Source organism: Zootoca vivipara, chromosome 1, assembly GCF_965207765.1.
Source record: "Zootoca vivipara chromosome 1, rZooViv2.hap1.1, whole genome shotgun sequence".
NCBI classification, from domain to species: Eukaryota; Metazoa; Chordata; class Lepidosauria; order Squamata; family Lacertidae; genus Zootoca; species Zootoca vivipara.
Genome location: NC_142582.1, coordinates 126978485 through 126993260, shown reverse-complemented (window position 1 = coordinate 126993260; position 14776 = coordinate 126978485). Strand labels below are relative to the sequence as shown.

Below are 14776 nucleotides of genomic sequence, written 5' to 3'. Positions count from 1 at the left end.
TTGTTTGTTTGTTTGTTATAAAAAAAACCTGGCCTTCCCTGGGCCACAATCCATGGCTTGGGGAGGTCACCTGTGCCCCACTGAAATTGCTTTGTGCAGTTCACTCATTCATTGCGAACTGGACTTGCACATTGGCAATGTAGATTTAGGGGTAGCATCCACACCTGAGCCAAATCACATGGACAGAGTCCAGCAAAATAGGAGGAAGGACCATGGCTCAGAGGTAGAGCGTCTGCTTTGCATGTTAAAATCCTAGCTGCAGTTCTTGGCATCCCTGGGATGGGAGAGCACTAGCCCTGCCTGAAACCATGAAGAGTCTCCCCCAGTCAGTGTGGGAAACCCTGAGCTAGATGGGCGAATAGTCTCATTTAGTACAAGGCAGTTTTCTACCTTCCAAGGCACAATTATATTGGGACCAAACCTCCACTAAAATCCAGTGGAACTGCAGATTCCTCCACTGTGTCTTTAGCTAGATGCACATGTCACAGTATAATACCCTCCAACAGTTCTCCAATAAAAATAGGGATGTTCTATTTACTAATAGTAGTAATAATAATAATAATAATAATAATAATAATAATAATAATAATAATAAACGGGACCCAGGTGGCACTGTGGGTTAAACCACTGAGCCTAGGGCTTGCTGATCAGAAGGTTGGCGGTTCGAATCCCTGTGACGGGGTGAGCTCCTGTTGCTTGGTCCCAGCTCCTGCCAACCTAGCAGTTCGAAAGAACGTCAAAATGCGAGTAGATAAATAGGTATCGCTACAGCGGGAAGGTAAACGGCATTTCCGTGCACTGCTCTGGTTCACCAGAAATGGCTTTGTCATGCTGGCCACATGACCTGGAAGCTGTACGCCGGCTCCCTCGGCCAATAATGCGAGATGAGCGCGCAACCCCAGAGTCGGTCACGACTGGACCTAATGATCAGGGGTCCCTTTACCTTTAATAATAATAATAATAATAATAATAATAATAATAATAATAATAATAATAAATAATTACTGTTTATGCCCCATCCCTCTTGAATGGGTTTCCCCAGCCACTCTGGGTAGGTTCCAACAAATATAAAAACTTCCCTATATAGGGCTGCCTTGAGATGGCTTGGGGGTCGGATAACTTCACACGCTCTGACATTTCTCTGTTGAAAATAGGGACATTCCACCAAACGTTCTGACATTTCTACAATGAAAATAGGGACATCCAAAGGAAAAGCGGGACATTCCAGAATCAAATCAGAAACCGGGATGGCTTCTGTAAGCGCAGGACTGTCCCTGGAAAATAGGGACACTTGGAGGGTCTGCCGTATAAAATCATAGAATTGTAGAGTTATTCCAGAATACTTTCTTCCCACCCTCCAGAGTAAACATGAAGAGAAGGACAGCCTTATTTCTAAGTAAGCTTGAACAGCACCGGCTGCAAATCAAAGCGTATTTGTTAGGGAGTAGATCCCACTAGGCCTTATTCCAGAAATAAACATGCTTACATTCCTGCTAATTGATCCACTGGTTTCAATGGGTGCCATCCAAGCCGGCAGGTCACCCTCTCCCACTGAGATCAGTGGGGACGTGATGAAAGTGCTTAGCTGAACTGCCTTCTCAATTTTTCACACACTTCCCATTGAATGTTTATTCTTCCTAACGATGAATGCTTTCTAAACACAGGGCCCATAAATTATTTTAAAGCAAGGGGGAGAGGGGACAGCCTGAAGACAACAGCCACATAGAGGACAGGACCATTTGCCTCGGAGAAAGAATCGGGTTTGAATTGGGTTTTAACAACTTTTCTCTCCCTCCCAAAGGCCTTCACTGAAAGGCTAAGGGGAGTAAACAGATTTAAAACCCCAACTTCAGTATTGGTAGTAACCTTCAGGCCTTGACAGACTAGCAGGGAAGGAAGGTGTGTTTGTGAAGATACAGGCTGCCTACTAATCTACTTATAAACAAATAAAAATATTAGACTTTAATGTTTTCAGTCTTCTTATCATGATTTAATTTAGACTTCTTTGGGTACAAGAAACCTGGAAAGAAAAAGCACATGCTACTATTGGTAACAAAAAATCAAGTTGCCACTTTGATTTTTATTTTTCCCCCCCCTGTATATTTTTGCAAGCCAAACTAGGTGGTGAGGTGGGAAGGAGGTAAAGTTGAGACAGACAGAAAGAAAACCTATAAAAAGAATGTGGGTTATGGTAGATATATGTCTGGGTAAAACTGTTCCTATTTTTGTCATCGCTGTGTTTTGTTGGTTTTTTGTGTTGTTCTTGTTTTTTTTTAAAAAAAAGAGTCACATGGATTAATTGCCTAAATTCACCACAAACGTAAAAATGACTGACATGAGTGTTTACCATCACACTTAAAATTTACTCTAACATAAAAAGGCCTCACACGATCTGCGTTAAGACATAGGCACTTAAGTTCTTCACCTAATACTGCATCATCATCATCATCTTTTTAGTTTTTAAGCTACTTCAAAATCTTTTTCAGAACGCTACATCTGACCAAGAAGAAAAATGTAAACTTAATTTGCCCTCGCCAGATCTCCAAACTTTCAAAACAAAAGTTTTAAGATACGCTACTCCTCTTCCCACCTCCCACCCCACCCCCTGCTTTCATATTTCCTAAGAATTCAAAGCCAGGCCAACCACCTCACTACTGCCTATGGAGACAGTCCAAGACACACTTACTAGAAAGTAAAGGCTGAAGAATTACGCAGGCTGGGGCTGGGGGTGGGGGGTGTAAGCCCCATTTAAATGACTTCTGAGTAAATATGCACAGGATTGTTCTGCCAGTCCCACTGACCTTAGGAGGACTTAACTTCCGAGCAAAGACACTTCCCAGTTCCTGCGTAAAATATTGCGCGCCCCCTATTATACAGGAAAGGGAACAGACAAGATCCATCCAAAAAAACCAAGCACTTTATATCAAGCTCAACACTCATATTTAAAAACTTAAACGCTTGATTTTGCTGGGTGGTGCCCACCATCGTTTAAATAGAAGAATTCATTTGTAATTCTAGCTGACAAAATGTGAGGCACAAATGGAGGGGGGCAAAGGGGGGCAAAGGGGTGTGCCTGTTGTGTGTGTTGGGGTGTGTGTGCTGTTTTGTTTATAGTACGCCAATGGGTGTGTGCTATCTTTATTTGGCTTCCGCTAAGACATACGGTAATGACAAGGATGCCGGGAGGAGAGCTGGATAAATGAGAGGTGCAGAAAGGCCTTTGTTGGGGTCAGAGAAGGGCTTCGGAAGAGATCTTTAGAAGTCACTTAAGAATCGCCAGGTGAGCTCTCAGGAAAACAAAAAAAGATGAGTAGGTTGGGCAGTGGGAGCAGGAAGGAAAAATAATTCATGACAATGTCCCCTTATTTACAAACCACTGGGTGGTGGCGGTGGGAGAAACCCCCACCCCTGTTTCTCCGGATTATGAACCCAAGTCCACCAAGCTGGAGGTGAGAGGGCCTAGGAGAGAGTCTTGCAGTTGGTGCTGGTGGGCTTGGAGACCGTGATTCGCCTGGGAGGCAGACAACCCCGTCAAGGAATAGGTGGAGTTTCTGGCATGGCTGAGGCTGCCCTGGAGCAGGAGGATTGAGTTCTGATCCGGACTCTGTGGGGGCGAAAACTCCTCTTCCGAGCTGGACATGAGCGGCTTCGCCCCATCCAGGGGAGACAGCTGGTTCTGTTTGTTGGTGGAAGTGTTGTTGTTCTCCGTGTTCTCCCTGGGAAAGAGAGGCAGAGAAATGAGAAAACTGGTCATAGACCAAGCTGGTTGCAAAAGCAAGGGCCAAGGGAGGGGAGGGAATGAAGCCTAAATTGGCAGAAACGCAATTACGCAAGGGGGAAACTCTACTGAAAGTTCACTGCCACTTACTCCAGCCACCAGCTGTTTTAAAGTCCTGGTGCTGGAATTAAGCCTCTCTGGTGGTACGGTTACTTACTCTCAAGTAAGCCACGTAGTGGAATCACAGTGTGTGGGGAGGAGAGCTCTGGATGCAGTCATGCAGCGAAACACCATTTATACAACCATTCTACATAGCAAAAGGAGGTTTAGGGGGCTACATATTTCAGTATGGGAGTTTCTCAGCAGATATACATTGCGTCGAAATTTCCCTAGGCTTATTTTCAAGGGATAGAATAAATAACAATAGAAACTGTTGGTCGTGGTGCACGGCCAGATCCTACCTCTCATCTATTCAGAATTAAGCGCCCACCCTGCTGCGTTCAATGGGGCCTAAGGAACTGGGCACAAGACCCCTTCTTTTTAAGGTTTCTCTGTTGAACACTTTGCCTTGAAAGTTCCGCTGAAATCATCAGTAGACCTAACTTCCATGAATGCTCAGTGTTAGAAGGGCAAAAACTGAAAATTTGTTGACTTTTGTTTTCTGGGGGAAAGTCAGATATTTGTCTTGAGTATCAAGGCAGTCCTTTGATCAGGTTAAATAACCCCTTTATATCTTAAAAAAAGATTGAGATTAATGGGACTCACTTCCAAAGGAGAATGTTGTACAATCAAGAGTAGAACAGTGTAGGAACAGAAGTCAGAGAAAATGTGAGGGAAATGTCCAGAAATTTCTGTTTTGTCGTGTTTTGAAATCAGTTGAGGAAAACACACAATTTATTCTCATTTTATCTTGCAAGCCACCTCCACAGCGTTTTGCCCTTCAAGGCAGCCTAAAGGCTATTGTAAATTAAGTATGCTTGGCCCTTTTTTAAAAGCAAACCTTTTTTTTTACAAATGTGAAAAAAAGACACTAAGACTGGATTATCAGTGGATTATCAATGGAGGGAGAGTTGAGAAAAGCAACTGCTTTAATAGTTAGCTGGCTCATGCCCTAAATAACTTCAAAGAAAGGGTTTTTTTTAAAAACCACACATAGAACCCTAAAAGAAGACACCCTTAGGATCAAGGCTGCAAGTATTTCACATTAGCTCAGAGGATGGACAATACTGTCCTGAGCTCCTAACATTTTCTGTAATAAATCTCCCCCACTCACCCTCCAGAAGCAAAAAGCATTTTGTTCCCAAGGAGTGAATGCTAGAATCAGGATTTCTTAACTTGTTGGAACTTAGCCAGAAAGAGTGGAAGTTGTCCCCTTCCCTATAAAATATATATAATTTTGTCTTTGAGTTAGGGTACTGTTTCTCTCCCCAACCCGGCCCCTCCCTGCATACACAGAAAAGGAAAAGGAAAAAACACGAATCGCTCCTGAGTGGTAGGCTGATACAGACAAGCAGGCAATGCCCGGATCGTCTGCAATGGAGGCAGCAGAACACGGTCGCCTCTACATAAATGCAAACTCGCAACCCTTTCCTTGCACTCTGGAAGAAGCGAAAGCTGTGTCCGTCGCCCGTAGCAATTGTGGCTTCGTTGCAAAACAAGGGGAGGTAATAACTGCAGTTTTATATATAGCGCACATTTCTATCCGGTCTAAGCACCAGAAAAATCTGTTGTTTCACTCCTGGTAAAGCTGCATCTATTGCCCTCTTTGAGATGATCTAGCGGAGGAGCTTTGCTTGGAAGTAAAGAAATACCCGCGGCGAGTACAGCGCACGGAGACTTCCCTCCTGCGGGCAGCTCCGTTGAGATGGGGTGGCAACTTAAAACGCGACTTTCCTGCGCCTCCCTTCTTTCTGCGCGGGTCCCCTTAACATCGACTTTCGCTCGAGTCGAAACTCTGCCGCTCTCTGCGAGGAACAAGCGATCGCGCCTAAGGCAAGTGTGCATTCACACAACCTAGGTCAAACACGCGAGTCTCAGGCGGAGTAGAACGGCCAGACAAAAATTGGCATGGGGGGGCGGGCGTTTATCATGCAGCCTTTCTGAACCCCAGATAGTCACTCGCCACTGAAGCTTGCCGGTGGTTTCTGCTTCCACGCAGGGTGCATGATGGGGAATCGGGTGCAAAATCCCGGTTATCAACATGTTGTAAAAAATAATAATAATCCATGGGACTGAATTTCAAACAGGGTGTTTAAAAATCGGAGTAAAGAGTCCCGCTGATTTCAGGCTGAGGGGCACACAGCTGAGCCCCTAAATACATTTGCTTGAAGGCAAGTCGTATTCTCGGTGGCTCTCAACATACTTTGGGTATCACACAGTCACACAATCTGTGAATTATAAATTGCTCCCTCTCTTACAGTCGATGTTTATGGCTGCAGTGAGAATTGCAAATCAATTTCCGTTATTAGGAGAGTGGAATCTCAGGGCATTAGTTAATCCGGATTAGGAAACAGAGTGGATCGGGATTGAACGGTTTGTATTTACAGCCAAGAAAAGGTTTTTACCCTACCGGATGGGTAAAAACAAGGGTGTGAGAAATTAGAATTTAAGTGAGCAGTGAGCAGACAGGCGCGCGCGCACACACCCCTTGCATTCACACGACCAAGAGCTCACGGAAAGATATATACAGAGGTAGGCAGACCAGAAGCTCAATCCTAGCTAGCCACGTCTACTCAGAAGTAAATCCCGTTGAATCCAGTGGGTGAAGATTGCAATGAGTATGGAGTGAATCTCTCCCGCAGAAATCAGGGGATCTCCAGAGAGTTTTCTTAGTGCGGATCGTGCCCACGGCCTCGGGTGGAGGAAGAAACCCCAAATAATGGTGTGTGCGCGCGCGCATGTGTGCGTTTTACAATCCTCTGAAGAGTGGTTCATATTTTAATAATGGCTTCATCGCTGCAGCTGCCACGTTTTGGCCTCCTATTTAGACAGCTGCAGCCGGAACATCTCAGCCGAACTGATGTCAGTGTTAGTTTAGGTGAAGGAGAGACGGGTCTAGTCGGCGCGTCCACGTCGCGGCGTCAAAAAATAAAATGCTTTTGGAAAAGCTGTGTCTCTCTGCACAGCCGTTTCCAGCAGGACAACCCTCTAAATGTTTAGGATGGAAGCTAAAAATAATAAATAATCGCCGAGGACCTTCGCTCTTTTGGAAAACGGGGCTTTCAACTCTGGAATGCTCATGATGCGGGGCAAACAGCCGCAGAAAAAAACAAAAACCCATTTCAAGGCAGTTTCGCAAGCGACGCGTTAAACCGGTTTGGGCCTTTCCCCGGGAACCCAAACCGAGCCACAAGGGTCAATTCGGCTTTTTGAAAATAAATAAATAAAATTGTTGCTCTTCCCTCCCCACAATATTCACAAGCGTGCACAAACAGAGCGAGAAAAAGATGGGAGGTCAAAGGAGTTTTTGCAACATCAGGTGTCAAAAAAGTATTTGTCAAAGTGTAAATACCGAAAGATTTAGGCTAATTTATTTATTGCAACGAAAGCTATTAAACTAGTGTCTGTTGTTGTTGTTGTTGTTGTTGTTGTTGTTGTTGTTGTTGTGAAAGTATCCCTCCAGCTTTCTAGCCTACATTCACACGTTACGCCTTCCCAGGAAAAGAAGAGGTCGGGCGCGCCTGCAGAGATCCCCTCTGTTTACCCAAACCTCGGAGTCCCCTCGGGCTAACTCCCAAACGCATGAATCGGATGCTTGGTTTTTATTCCCTTTAAAACCTTTCTGTGCTGTTAAAATGACATTTACTCGAGGGGAGATGCCCCGATCCATGCCAAATTTAATCAGAATCCGGGGAGGGGGGAGTTGTCCCAACAATTGACCAGTAGGCAAGGAAGTGGACGTAGCTTCTTCTCTGGGCACAGAAAAAAAACTCTAACCCTAAAAAAAATGAGGTAGAGCAGGTAAAGATCAAGGCGGCTCCTTACTTATATTATTGCTGTATATGTATTTATTATATCATGAACTCTTAATGGGTGGAGCTTCTCCTATAGGCACCAGTTAGTGAGTGAGTGAGTTAGTTAGTTAGTTTAATTGAATGCGAGTCCAGAAAAATCTGAGGAAAGTGACGTTTTCATATACGTTATTATGTTTTTATATAATAAAAATTGCCCAGAGTGGCTGGGGCAACCGAGTCAGATGGGCGTGGTACAAATATAATTATTATTATGATAATCACCACCTAGTTCCAGAGCGAAGCCGGACCAACAGCAGGCTTGGAACAACTCTCTCTGCGCGCGCTGTTTGTGCCAAATGACCCATCTCTAACCAATGCACATTTACTTTGGGGGTGGGCATCATTTACCCCCCCCCCTCCAGCCAGTAAAGAAGGCAAACTAACAAGAGGCAGGTGTGTATGTGTGTCAGTCACGCCCATGGATTCAAGATCTGATGGACAGAAAGGGCGGTGGGTCTCCGCGTCCCCTTCCTTTCCCTCCCCTCTCAAGGCACTAACTTGTTACCGGCAGAGTAACATTATGCCCAATCTCGGGACAGGAGATAACCGGGTCTCACAGATCTCCGGTTTCCCTCCCCTCCCTCTCTCCCTCTTCCGGGCTCCGGTTTGCAACAAATAATAATTAAAAAAAACACAACAACCTCAGCAGCTGAAACCAGAGTCTGCCCCAATTCGTCCCAACTTCGCAACAGAGCAGCCGCCAAGTTGGACTCCCATCACTCAGCCCCATTGCTCTGCAACCTTTTTCTTTGCATTGCAAGCGCGTCCGGCCAAAAGTATCCTGGGAACTGTATTTTAAGGGTGCTGGGAATTGTAGCTCTGCGGGGGTAAACTACAGCTCCCGGGATTCTTTAAATGCATTGGGGGGGGGAGAGAGAAAGCTTGGGGGTTGTTATCCTTCGGCAATTTAGATTGTGACCTCTTGCGGCACGGATTTATTCCCTCCTTCCCCTCCCCCCCCCGTTATTTTGATGCTGCTAAAAACTATATAAAACAAAACAGCCTTTGAGGCAGGCATCCTACGCCGCAGCGTAAAACCGGGTGGAAATAAGTTCCCCTGACTTGGATAATGCATGAATTATTGTGATACTAGGGGGCCATTTCTGCACCTACTGCCGAGTTTTGTGCGGGGAGGATCTGGGAGTCATCAATGGGACTGACACCCTAATCCTAAACACATGTAAACCTTCCTAAAGTCAAGTACGTCAATTTAAGCGGGGTGTGGCTGGGGTTGCAAGGAAGATAAACGACTCCCTATATAACCTCACCCCTCCAGCTCCTTTGATTAACCCCCTCGCGGTCTGCTAGGAGTGGGGAAAGTCTGACCACAGCCTCCTGCATGGGGCGGGGGGGGGGGAGAGCTTTGGAGGCTGATCCATCAAACCTATGCGTGCTTACTCGGAAGTAAAGCCCCACTGCATTCAATGGGGCTCACTCCCAGGTAAGGGACTATAACCCAAGGCTGATCTGTGGGGGAAACTGAGGTTAGAGTTCATCCTAATTCCATGATTTATCTTTTCAACTTGGTTATTATTATTATAAAAGTACTTTGAGGATTGCAGCCTTTGTGTGCATATCTAAAAGCATGTGGGCTTGCTGAGTTGACCTCCTGTCTAACCTATTGCTGGCTATTTTATATTTTTTTAAAAAAATCACAAGCACACTCCTACCATCTTTCTCCGAGCACACTAACTCAGGAGTAAGCCAAGCCGAGAACATTGAGACCTACTTTTTGCTCAGACTGACTTAGGGGAAGCCGGAAGAGGACTTTGCAGCTCGAGTCTCCTATCACCCTTCTCACCTCTTTGACCTCCAGTACTTTAAATTTTTATTTTTATTTTTTTAAAAAACCAACTCCAAAAGGGAAGTGGTGGCTCGCAGACACACCAGGGAGCTAGTTTGGGTTTTCAAACAGTGCCAAACTGAGACACAACACTCCAGTCTGGAGACTTCCTGACCCCACAATAAACCCAGCGGAACCATAAACAAGAGGGGGGTGTTATTCCTGGTCACTTTTATTTCCTTTGCTCATATGCCTCATCCTGCTGCAGCTCGGGAGATGTATCTAATATGAAGGGGGCTTTTGCTGGAAATGGAGGCGGGGGGGGGAGAGAGGGGGTTAAAGGGCAGAGTGGAAACATTACTGGGCACTAAAAGAATCAGGATAGCTTCTATCAAGTACAGGGAACTCTGGACTAGCCCTCGGAGAGGAAAGGAAATGGGGAACAGAGGTGCAAATGGGGACCTTTTGCAGGATGTGCTGGTCTGGTTAGTGGGATTCAGTCCACAGAAGTTTCTGCCCTGTCAAATGTGTAGTCTTTTAAGGTGACAAAATACTCTGATTTGCTTTTCCTACAAGAGGCTGGTGCAGCTGCCACTCTGGAAATATTGGCCTTCCAGTTAACTTGTCCTTTCAATACATACCATGTATATATATATATATATTTGCATACCGCCCCCCCCCAGGCCAAGCAGGACTGCAGTGACTATTTGTGCCAGAAGCTGTAACAACTCCACATCAGGAAAATGCCACAAAGGGTGTGATTATTTTCATTCTCCTCCCTCGGGACATAACAGGAGGAAGGAGAAGTTTGGAAGCAACAATCAAGGGAAGAAAAAGGGAAGGAGTTGAGTAGGTTTTGAAAAGGCCCTCTTTCACCCTCTTTCTATGGGGTCCCTGTTAGTACTCTCTTGACTAACAGGTATTTAACATGACACAGTAGGCTGTGCAGAGATTTCAGAAGCAAGTAAGAGCCCCTAGGGACATGATCCAGACCCACCTGAGCCCTGAAGGCCCAACGAGTTTCACGGTCCGGGTGGCAAGATGCAATCGTAACCATGTCCACTCAGAAGCAATCTCACTGAACTCAATGGGGTTACTCCCAGGTAAAGCAGGGTTAACATTCCTGTCTTGTGTCACTAGGAACCTCCTCCTAGGCATGTCTATTGAGAGGTAAGTCCTTTAGGAGAGGGTATTATTATTATTATTATTATTCCAGGTAATACCATTGCAGCCTAAAAATCAGTGGGGATGGTAAACTGTATCAGGAAGTTTTTATATGTACACCACCCAGATTGGCTGGGGAATCCCAGCCTGATGGGTGGGGGGTATAAATAATATCATTGTTGCTGTTATTATAAACGCTAGGAATGATCATTTGGCATAGTTGGTAATGAATACTGTGTAGGATACCATCCAGCCAAAGTTAAGATTTCCTATATAATTCACCATAAATTTAGGCTCCAACGATATATCCAACATACTTTGAGGGGGGTGGGGTTTAAGGCCCCACAGATCCAAACGAGACTGACTTCTGAATAGACATGCACAAGACTGCGATGCAAAAGTGCCTACCTGTGGCTGACTCCTACCTTACCTTTATCTTATTGATAATTCCGGATAGCGGGAGCCTACGCGTGCTTACTCGGGTGCAAGTCTCAGCGCGTTTAGCTGGGCTTGTTCTCTGTCTGTCTCTCTTACACACCCACACCCCAGATAAAGTTTGGTCGCCCCCTCCGCTCCTCCGACTTGCAAAACAGCAGCACCCACCTCTCTTTCGCCTCCGCCGCTCGGTCGCGCTGCCTGCGGTTTTTGAACCAGTTGCTGACCTGGGTGGTGGTGAGGCCGGTGGCTTCGGCCAGCTCCCTCTTCTCCCGGGGCGAGGGGTAAGGGTTGTGGGCGTACCACTCGCGCAGGACGCCCCGGGACTTCTCCTTGAAGCAGTAGCTGGTCTCCTCGCCGTCCCAGATGGTCCTGGGCAAGGGGAATTTCCTCCGCACACGGTACTTGCCCACGGCGCCCAGCGGCCGGCCGCGCAGCTTCTCGGCTTCCACGTAGTGGGCCTTGAGCCACAGCTGCTGCAGCTTGGGGTGGTTGTGCGGAGAGAACTGGTGGCTCTCGAGGATCTTGTACAGCTCGCGGAAGTTGCCCCGGTGGAAAGCCACCACCGCCTTGGCTTTCAGCACGCTCTCGTTCTTGTGCAAGTGGTCGCAGGCGGGCAGCGACCATAGGAAGCGGCCCAGCCTCTCCAAGTTGCCGCCTTGCTGCAGCACCTCGCAGACGCACGCCACTTGCTCCTGCGTGAAGCCGAAAGACGGCAGCATGGACATGGCGACGGGGGCGCCGAGCCGCCGACGGGGCGCCCGCCACCCGGCACTCGCTTAGCTGGCCGGAACCGGCAGAAGGACCGGCGGGGTGGTGGGGTGCGGGGAGAGAGGAAAAAGCAGCGCTGGGCGCCGCCCCCCTCCCCACACAGGCAGAAGAAGGGGAGGCGCGCAGAGACTCACCCCCAGGAACAGCCGCGAGGCGCAAACTCCAAAAAGACCCTTGGCGAATCCAAGCAGGGAGCAAAAGCGTCCCTAACAAAACCCAGCAAGCGAGGCGCAAAGAAACTGGATGCTCCGGCGCTGTCGCTGCAGGCGCAGGAAACTTTTGGGTCGGGATCTCCGACGGCAGCCAAGCTGAAAGCCGCCCCGTCGTCCTCCGGGCTCCCTTGGATTGGATGTTTGCAGCGCCCTATAGGAACGCGCGTCCAGCAAAGCAGCAGCTGCGCCCGGGAGAGGGAGAGCGAGAGAGAGCGCCGCTCAGGACGCAGCAGAAAAAAGCAGCCAAAGGAAGGCGCGGCTCGGCTAGGCTCCGGCCTGGTTGGTTGGTGCGCGAGGGAGCGAGGGAGCGGGCGCTGGCGACGGGGGCTTGGCAAGGTCCGCTTCGCTGTGGCTCTGGCTGCAGCCGAGTGGCCGACTGAGTGGCGAAGAAAAGCGAAGGAGACAGATAGGGCGGCTCTTGGTCTCTCGCTCTCTCCTCCTCCTCCTCCTCCTCCTCCCTCCAGAGGGGAGACACGTCAGGACCCTGCAATTCGAGCTGCTTCTCAAGTGTCACCTAAGGGGAACTAAACACTGTGCAAATCAATTATTGCAGACTCTCTCTTTTTTTTTAGAAGAAAAAAAGACACCCACCCGTACCCAACCCAGCAGTTCTCTCTCCCCCTTCCTCTGCGGGCCCATCTCTCCTCTAGCTAGCCAGCCAGCCAGCAAACCTCCTCTCCCTTCGTCGTCGTCTCGTCGTCCCCCCACGCCTTTTTTTCAGACCTGCTCATTCCCGGTGAGCTCATATTTAATTACCTTAATGTTGAGAATGAATAAATAATGCCCCCTGATGAATAGCTTATGGCGCGCGATAAATAATGAAAGGAGCGCCATAACTATGTCTTAAGAGGCTAGGGAGGCAGGGGGGGCGTCTTATTGTTATTTATTCTTTCATTCATTCATTTATTAATCACTACCTTCCTCGGAAATGCGTATATTACTTTTTTTTTCTTTTTCCTATTTTGCATTCAAAGAGGTTAAGCTTAAAAGCGATGCCTTTGGACTGGCACCAGGAATTGTGTTGCAGAAGGCCTCTCTCTGCGTGCAAATTGGTGGGAATTCGAATTATGCCAGGAGCGGGCGCGCGGGAGCGCGTATTCCAATTACATCACGAAAAGCGATGCTCCTGCCGTCAACACAGCCTCCGAACGTAAGGTGATAGAAAGGCCACCCTGTCGACGTCAAGTAATAGGTACTGGAATCGAACCAGCACATATTTCGCCTGTGCAGACGAGTAGGCCTATTTAAAATCCGCGATCCGCTCTGGAACGAACGGTACCGGGCTGAAACACTCCTTCCAACGCGGCCTCAAATAGATGACTCTGGAGTAAGCGTCTCCGGCCCTCTTGCAATCTGACCTGATCGCCGCGTAATTGCGCATCCTGTCCTGGAAGTCAAGCGCGCTGAACTGAGCGCAGGTTATTTCCGAGTGAACTGAAATGCAGTCCCCCCCCCCTAATGAAGCTCCTGTCCTCAGCATATTAATCAGGGACGTGGACCCCCATCCGTCGAGAGCTCGTCCTCTTAGTAAAAACGCCAATGATTATTATGCTGGATGGTGACTCGGAAACAGCTGTCACTTGAGTTCCATGGGGCTCGCGACCAACTTAGTATGTTATGGGGAGCTGGTGCAACCCTAGTCGGTGTTGGGGGTGGTGTCAGAATTGCCTTACCGTATTTTCCGCACTGCGCGTAGCCACCCGCGCCCTCCCTTGAATTCTGCTAATCCTCATTTTGGTTCAAAAAGCAATTAGGAGGTTCCTCCTGGAGGAGGAAGATGATTTGGGGAAGGGAGTCTCTCCAAACAATTAGAGACAATTAGAGTCTCTCCAAACAAAGGTAATCCATTGTCAGTAGCAAGGGCAGGGCTTGAGATAAGGACAATGAGGGTGAGATAAGCGCAGCAGCAGCGCTGCCAAAAAGGACAAAACGGAGAGCCTTTTTATGAGCTGTACTTATCTTGGAGGCGATAAGTGACCAACAGCGGCGCTTGTGAGGAGAGAATGCTTTTTGAGGTGCATCTAGTCAGGCAGGACTCCCAGAGGTCCGCCAAAAACAACTGCAGAGGGACTGAAGGCCGATGAGCGCCGGGGTAGTCCACGGGGTGCTCTCCAGGTGCTGTTGAACTACAACTCCCACCTGCCTCAGTTTGTCCGGTGGTCATGGATAACGGGAGTTATAGACCGTCAATTTATGGAGGGCGCCGCGTTGGGTACCGCTGGGTTAGGAGAAGGACCGCAGCTCAGTGTCAGAGCATCTGCCTTGCATGCGGGTGCATCTCCAAGAAAGGCTGGGAGAGACTCCTGGACTCCCCAAAACCTGCTGACGCACTATAAGACTGCCCTACGTTCCCACGTTCATAGGGATAACGGTGTTAGTCGGGTTGATGCAGCAAATCTAGGGAGAATGGGGACTTGTTTCGAAGTAAGAGTCCTTAAGCATGGCAGGTGGTCACCCCACACCCCTAAAACCAATCGCGCGTCTATTTGGATCCCACACCTTTGTATTTAGAAGCAAACTCCGGTAGACGTCAGCCGTCCAATTTACAGTATTCCCAACTAGGAACGTGGGGAGCTCTCTTGCCGAGTCAGACCACTGACTGCTGCATCCAGTCTGGCGGCGGCTGTCCATTGTCTCGAGTGGGGGGGGTCTCAGGCAGATGCTCTGCCACCGGGCTACG

At 48.1% G+C, this 14776-nt stretch overlaps 1 protein-coding gene across 2 annotated transcripts; it reads right to left on the bottom strand.

The window, feature by feature from the left end:
• Window positions 1-2279: 2279 nt before the first annotated feature.
• Window positions 2280-12481, bottom strand: SIX1 (SIX homeobox 1). 2 transcript variants are annotated; one of them, XM_035104198.3, is made up of 2 exons: window positions 11282-12481; window positions 2280-3716 (listed from the first exon to the last, which is right to left on the bottom strand). In XM_035104198.3, exons 1-2 carry the CDS (start codon window positions 11839-11841, stop codon window positions 3422-3424), a joined length of 855 nt encoding a protein of 284 aa, XP_034960089.1. In that variant the 5' UTR covers window positions 11842-12481; the 3' UTR covers window positions 2280-3421. The 2 variants fall into 2 exon arrangements, with proteins under 2 accessions (XP_034960089.1, XP_034960098.3); XM_035104207.3 differs by having other exon boundaries at window positions 11341-12446.
• Window positions 12482-14776: the final 2295 nt, after the last annotated feature.

Coding starts and splice junctions, on each gene's coding strand:
- SIX1 (XM_035104198.3), bottom strand. CDS start 11,841: ATGTCCATGCTGCCGTCTTTCGGCTTCACGCAGGAGCAAGTGGCGTGC. Junction 3,717..11,281: donor GCGGCGGAGGCGAAAGAGAG/GTGGGTGCTGCT, acceptor TCTCTTTCCCAG/GGAGAACACGGAGAACAACA.